Source organism: Sinocyclocheilus anshuiensis, unplaced genomic scaffold (assembly GCF_001515605.1).
Source record: "Sinocyclocheilus anshuiensis isolate Anshui unplaced genomic scaffold, SAMN03320099.WGS_v1.1 scaffold67, whole genome shotgun sequence".
Classification (NCBI taxonomy): domain Eukaryota; kingdom Metazoa; phylum Chordata; class Actinopteri; order Cypriniformes; family Cyprinidae; genus Sinocyclocheilus; species Sinocyclocheilus anshuiensis.
In genome coordinates this window covers 944,928-951,439 of record NW_015552546.1, presented here as the reverse complement: position 1 = coordinate 951,439, position 6,512 = coordinate 944,928, and the positions used below count along the sequence as shown (strand labels likewise).

General features: G+C 40.7%; 1 protein-coding gene across 2 annotated transcripts; it reads right to left on the bottom strand.

Moving 5' to 3' along the window:
- Positions 1-891: 891 nt before the first annotated feature.
- LOC107664254 (G-protein coupled receptor 182-like) lies at positions 892-6,434 on the bottom strand. Of its 2 annotated transcripts, none has more exons than XM_016454777.1 (2): positions 6,358-6,434; positions 892-4,020 (listed from the first exon to the last, which is right to left on the bottom strand). In XM_016454777.1, the coding sequence occupies exon 2, from the start codon at positions 4,014-4,016 to the stop codon at positions 2,940-2,942; it is 1,077 nt and encodes a 358-aa protein (XP_016310263.1). In that variant the 5' UTR covers positions 4,017-4,020; positions 6,358-6,434; the 3' UTR covers positions 892-2,939. The 2 variants fall into 2 exon arrangements, with proteins under 2 accessions (XP_016310263.1, XP_016310262.1); XM_016454776.1 differs by lacking the exon at positions 6,358-6,434 and adding an exon at positions 4,828-5,212.
- Between the last annotated feature and the right edge of the window lie 78 nt (positions 6,435-6,512).

Sequence of the window (6,512 nt, the reverse complement as noted above, 5' to 3'; positions counted from 1 at the left end):
GCTACCATGAGTCCTGTGTTGTGCCAACAGTGAAGCATCCTGAGGTCATCCATGTGTGGGGTTGCTTTTCAACCAAGGGAGTGGGCTCTCTCATAATTCTGCCCAAAAACACTGCCATGAATAAAAAATGGTATCAAAACATCCTGCAAGAGCGACTTCTTCCAGCGATCCATGAGCAATTTGGTGATGATCCGTGCATTTTCCAGCATGATGGAGCACCATGTCACAAAGCAAGAGTGATGAAGAAGTGGCTCGAAGATCATTACATTGAAATTTTGGATCTGTGGCCAGGCAACACCATGGATCTCAATCCCACAGAGAACCTGTGGTCAGTCCTCAAAAGGCGAGTGGACTAACAGAAGCCCACAAATTGTGATCAACTCCGAGAACTAATAAGGCAAGAATGGATCAACATCAGGCAGGATTTGGCGCAGAAGCTAATATCCAGCGAATTGCAGAGGTTATGAAGAACAAGGGTCAACACTGTAAATATTGACTCATTATATATATTTTTTGCCAATAAAAGCCTTTAAAACTTATGATATGCTCATCATTGTTTTTCAGTATACCATAAACATGTGGAAAAATAATCTACAAATACTGAAGCAGCAAACTTGGCAAAACACAAAATGTATGTCACTGCCAAAACTTTTGGCGATGACTGTACTCCGTATGTTGTTGAGGACAAGCAGACTTAGAATGTAATTAAGTGTTTAATGTGATCGTCATTGTGTCGTTTGTGTACAGAATGAGAACGGTTCTTGTTTTTTTTAAAGACTAAAGGTAAAACTTTATTTTAGAAATGTAGTTCTGATACTTGACCACTTGATGGCAAGCGAGACTGAGCAAGGTTGCATTGCCAATCAAATCTTTGGACACGCCTACTCATTGTTTCCATTTTTTTTTTTTACATTTTAGAATAATAATAAAGTCATCAAAGCTACGAAATAACAAAACATCTAATATTGTAGCTTCTTCAAACCTTTGCCAAGAACGTCATGACACAGTGTTTGAACACCATTAATGAAGTTTACACTTTTTGGCTGCTTTTCAGTCACTATCATTTATTTAAAAGAAAAATGTTGTTTTGTAAAGAATTCTTGCACAGATTCAAGTTATATTTGTCTTCAAAGCCAGTTTCAACCATTTTAAATATAAGCATTTAGATCAAAAGATTTAAGATCACAGCAAACAAATTCAGTCAAGTGTGAAATTCAGTCCACTTTTAACGGGCTGCTGATCTGCGATTACCTCTATATACTCTTCCGGCAATTTATCACAATAAGCTACAGGTCTCTGGCAATTCTAGAGAAGCACAAAGTAACCTTTGTCCTTACACAACGCAAGTGCACGTTGAGAATAAACCAATACTTTTTCTACGTTTTCTGATAAATAAAGCAGTACTCTAGATCAAGAATATATATAAAATGGTTCTTTAAAATAAATAAATTAAGGTAGGCTACTTTTCTTTTACAGAATAGCCGTTATTTTTATAGTAGTGTTGTGTATCATTGACATAGACTAAATTAGAAATAGTTACTGGTTTATGAGATGCAGTGTAATATAGTTTGGATGTTGTACATAAAGCAACACTCTTCATATGTCGTTGAAGCTATTCAGACTGAGGTGCTAATATATCAGTCGGTTCATATGTTCAGTGTTCACCTTCTTCACTTGGGACATATCAAGAGTGTTTCGTGCGAATGGTATTGTCATGAATAAATGACAATTCTCTTTAGAAAGCTGTGATGTTCTTCTGTACCATTTTCCCAGCAGTTATATGCGTGTTCTTTCTTATACGGGACAATTTTACATTGTACATTTAAATAATTTTTTGTTCAATTCAAAACCGATTTGGCACACCGGTCCATTCATAATTGATGTCGTCAACCCACAAAGTATGTATTCAAAACTGCTGGGACATTGTGGTTGTTATAGCTTTATTTGCAATGTAGCACAGAAAATACCGGCTGAACCTTATAAACTGCCTGGTTTTATCAACTATTTATCACCTTTATCAATCAATCAGTTTTATTTTTAGGGAAAAAAATGCACATTCGGCGATTTGCCAAGGTTTGCAGCTGATGTTGTGATTATAAACCATAAATATCTTGACTCTCGACTCTGATGTTGAATATGAGATGTCATACTACATTTTATTTTCAACATGAAACAATTGCCTTATATCACTTCAGTGTTATTTATATGATTTATTGTTGTTCAATGTCACTATCAGAAATCTGTTCTCTTTTACTACAGCTGTACTTGTGTTCTGAATAAAAACAGTACTTACAAAACTTGTCGGAGTCTTGTCTTTTTAACAGTGAACACATAATTTGAACACAACCCCCCACCACTTATCAATGTTAAATACGGTGTATTTAGATTCAGCAAACTTCTACAAATGGAAAATATTTTTTTAGACATCGGAGCTGCACATTCTCATAAGAAATGGCATACACAATTTTGCCCCTTTTGCACAAACATGTTTAAAATACTTCTTTAAAGCTAATTTTATTCAATTTTTTTCATGACATCACAACCATGACAATATATACAAGCAAGCTGCTGAGCTTAAAAGCCATTAAAACAGCTCTAGGTGTTGTGATTGAGCATATGGAGAGCTAAGTGAAAGTTTTTGTTGAGCAGAACAATCAAAACAGTCTTTGTACAAACGCTGGCATGTGGACAGAGCTTTTATTACTTATCTAGGAGTTCCAAGATGTGACAATAGGAACCGGTGGAAATAAAGGTTACGAAAGGTTGACAATATTTCCTTCCTTGCACTGTTAACAATACTGAGGTGAGAAAAACAGGAGACATTATGGCTAGTTATACCAGGCAAGTGACCAAAAAACATCCGCCTCAACAAGGCCACTTCTTTCGTAGCTCATTCACGTGCTGTGTTTCACCAAATCGTCATTTAGGAGTTTCCCTCTTCACACGCCAATGTCGGAGTGACTCGTGCTGGTGTTACTGAGCTTCCGCTCTTTTACCGCTGTTGTCCCTGTCTTGTCGGTTACAGCATTACTTGGCGCACTGGTCGGCTGTAAAGAGATGCGGCTGATCACTGTGTTTATTAGATTGTTGCGGAAGCTCTTACTGAGGAAGTTGTAGAGGATTGGGTTGGCAATGCAGTGAAAAAGTGACAAGCATTGCACAAGGCTAAAAGAGAAGTACAGCACCCCGACCATGTTGCAGGAGAACAGGTGTGGGTCCAGGTCGTCCACTGTCAACAAGAACAAAACCAAATGGTACGGTAGCCAGCAGGCCACAAAGACCAGCGAGTACACATGCACCAGCCACACATCCCGACGATTCTGGACGTCCGGGGTTGTGCGGACGGCACGAGCGATCAGGACATTGCAAGTGATGATGACGGACGCCGGACCCAGGAACTGGAATATCAGACAGAGGAAGGAAACCGATACAAACCACTCTGTGTAGTACTGCTCGGGAACCATATAGCAGCCCGGTTCATCCCACTCTAACAAGTCAACGTGGACATTTTCTAGCAAGGCCAGAACGAGCGACAGGAGCCAGATCCCGGCGCAGAGAAACCAGCGGCGTTTGTGCTGCGCTGGGAAGCAGGCGGGCTTGTTGGGCTGTGTCAGGGACAGGTATCGCTCCAAGGTCATGAAGGCCAGGAAGAATGAGCTACTGTAGAAGTTTATGATGTATACAAGGTGCGTGACCTTGCAGAGGAAGCGGCCCCACAGCCAAACCTTGTCCATGGTCACCTCCAGCATGAAGAAGGGCATGGTGAAGATCACCATCAAGTCGGACAAGCTCACGTTGATGATGCAGAACAGCACGCCATTCGCCGAATGCCGCCTTCGCCAGTTCACCCACACCACCAGGGTGTTTTCGGCCAACCCTACCATGAAGAGCACTAGGTAAAGGAGGAAAAGAGCGATCCGTCGGCTATCCTCGTCTAGGTGGATGGTGCAGTCGTAGACAAACCATGGCGTGCCATTGTAGAAGTCATACGAGGAGTTATGTAGATCATACGTCATTGTTCTACAGACGGAAAAGACAGAAGAGTTTGTTAAAATGCTGTTTACAAGGATTACTCTTAAAAATAAAGGTGCTTCACAATGCCATAGATAGAAGAACCTTTTGTCTAAATGGTTTCATACAGAACCTTTAACATCTGAAGAACCTTTCTGTTTCACAAAAGGTTCTTTGTGGTGAAAGATGGTCCTTCAGATTATAAAAAGGTAAGAAAGAGATGGTTCTTTAAAGAACCTTTGACTGAATGGTGCTTTGTAGAAACAAAAATGATTCTTCTATGGCACTGCTGTGAAGAACCTTTTAAAGCACCTTTATTTTTAAGAGTGTACCTTGAGCTATTGTACAAGTAAATAAGTACTTGCTGAGCTGAGAAAGGCCAAAAAATGTCCGATACAAAATCCTCTAAAAGTGGACAACTCCTCTGCAGAATTTAGCTCCAACTCTAAACATACCTACCTGAAATTCTTCAAATGATCCTAAAGACTTTGCTTTAGATTTTTCAGGTTTAATTAAGATTGCAGCTAAACTCTGCTGGAAAGTGGACCTTGAGGGCCAGAGTTGTCCACCTCTGCTGTTAGCGGATTACATGCGAGGCATTTCCCCTAAAATCCGTCTGTTTCGCCCGTTCCTCAGCAAGTTTTGAGAGTAGACCTTGAGGGCCAGAGTTGCCCAGCCCTGCTCTTTAGGCACCAAATATATTACTAGGTTTTTGTTCCCCAATTTGAAAATTCAAGTCAATATTACCCCAGCAACTACATTAATGCTAATTAAATAGTTCTTATTGCCCACATGACAAAGGGTTAGGAGACATACCTTGCTATGTGGTTACCGAAGATGAGGCTCTCAGGGTTGACCCCTCGGTAGAAGCAGTCCTGGAGAAATATCACCGGAGACTTTGCTCAACTGGAACGTTGAGTGGGATCTAGCCATACATTGGGCTGTGGGGCAAAATAAGCTCTTCCCTCTCCCTCTCACACGCCTGGTTGCTCCACCGTCACACTGACAGGACATCCTCACAGGACAGGAGGGGGTTGAATCCAACAGGAAGGACTCCAAGAATCTCTTGATTGCAGATAGTATCATCCATATAACCGGAGAGAATGTTTGTTTTTCTCCAAGTATTGGTCTAAACAACGCATGGAGCCAAGATAGAATTAAAGTGGTTTCACGAGGGTGTGGTGCAACAACAAAATAAGGATTAGAACAAGCCCCAGGGTGTATATGTTACACGTTACCCAAAGCACAGCAAATCTGGACTAATGAGCAGGCACATAATACTCTTATTGGTTTCTAAAAGCATTATGAATTCGGCCGCAGTGATATGTAATATGCAACTTTACATGCAACTTTGCGCTAGAAAATTACAAGCAGGTGAGTTTGAGCAGTGGCTCTTGAGGGCCAGAGTTGAGAACCCCTGCTTTAGGACAAGCAGCAGATGAAATGGTGTTTAACACAGTGAGAGGACAGATTTCAGTCAGCCATTATTCCCAGTATGAAGGGAAGTTTCACAACATTATTGTGCTTATCATATTTTGGGGCTGAATCAAACAAAGCAACCAGTGTTCTGTTAAAACAACCCACAAGTATACTATTAAAAATAAAGGTGCTTCACAATGCCATAGATAGAAGAACCTTTTGTCTAAATGGTTTCATACAGAACCTTTAACATCTGAAGAACCTTTCTGTTTCACAAAAGGTTCTTTGTGGTGAAAGATGGTCCTTCAGATTATAAAAAGGTAAGAAAGAGATGGTTCTTTAAAGAACCTTTGACTGAATGGTGCTTTGTAGAAACAAAAATGATTCTTCTATGGCACTGCTGTGAAGAACCTTTTAAAGCACCTTTATTTTTAAGAGTGTACCTTGAGCTATTGTACAAGTAAATAAGTACTTGCTGAGCTGAGAAAGGCCAAAAAATGTCCGATACAAAATCCTCTAAAAGTGGACAACTCCTCTGCAGAATTTAGCTCCAACTCTAAACATACCTACCTGAAATTCTTCAAATGATCCTAAAGACTTTGCTTTAGATTTTTCAGGTTTAATTAAGATTGCAGCTAAACTCTGCTGGAAAGTGGACCTTGAGGGCCAGAGTTGTCCACCTCTGCTGTTAGCGGATTACATGCGAGGCATTTCCCCTAAAATCCGTCTGTTTCGCCCGTTCCTCAGCAAGTTTTGAGAGTAGACCTTGAGGGCCAGAGTTGCCCAGCCCTGCTCTTTAGGCACCAAATATATTACTAGGTTTTTGTTCCCCAATTTGAAAATTCAAGTCAATATTACCCCAGCAACTACATTAATGCTAATTAAATAGTTCTTATTGCCCACATGACAAAGGGTTAGGAGACATACCTTGCTATGTGGTTACCGAAGATGAGGCTCTCAGGGTTGACCCCTCGGTAGAAGCAGTCCTGGAGAAATATCACCGGAGACTTTGCTCAACTGGAACGTTGAGTGGGATCTAGCCATACATTGGGCTGTGGGGCAAAATAAGCTCTTCCCTCTCC

Bases quoted from the DNA above. Each gene is read 5' to 3' on its own strand.
- LOC107664254 (XM_016454777.1), bottom strand. From the start codon at position 4,016: ATGACGTATGATCTACATAACTCCTCGTATGACTTCTACAATGGCACG.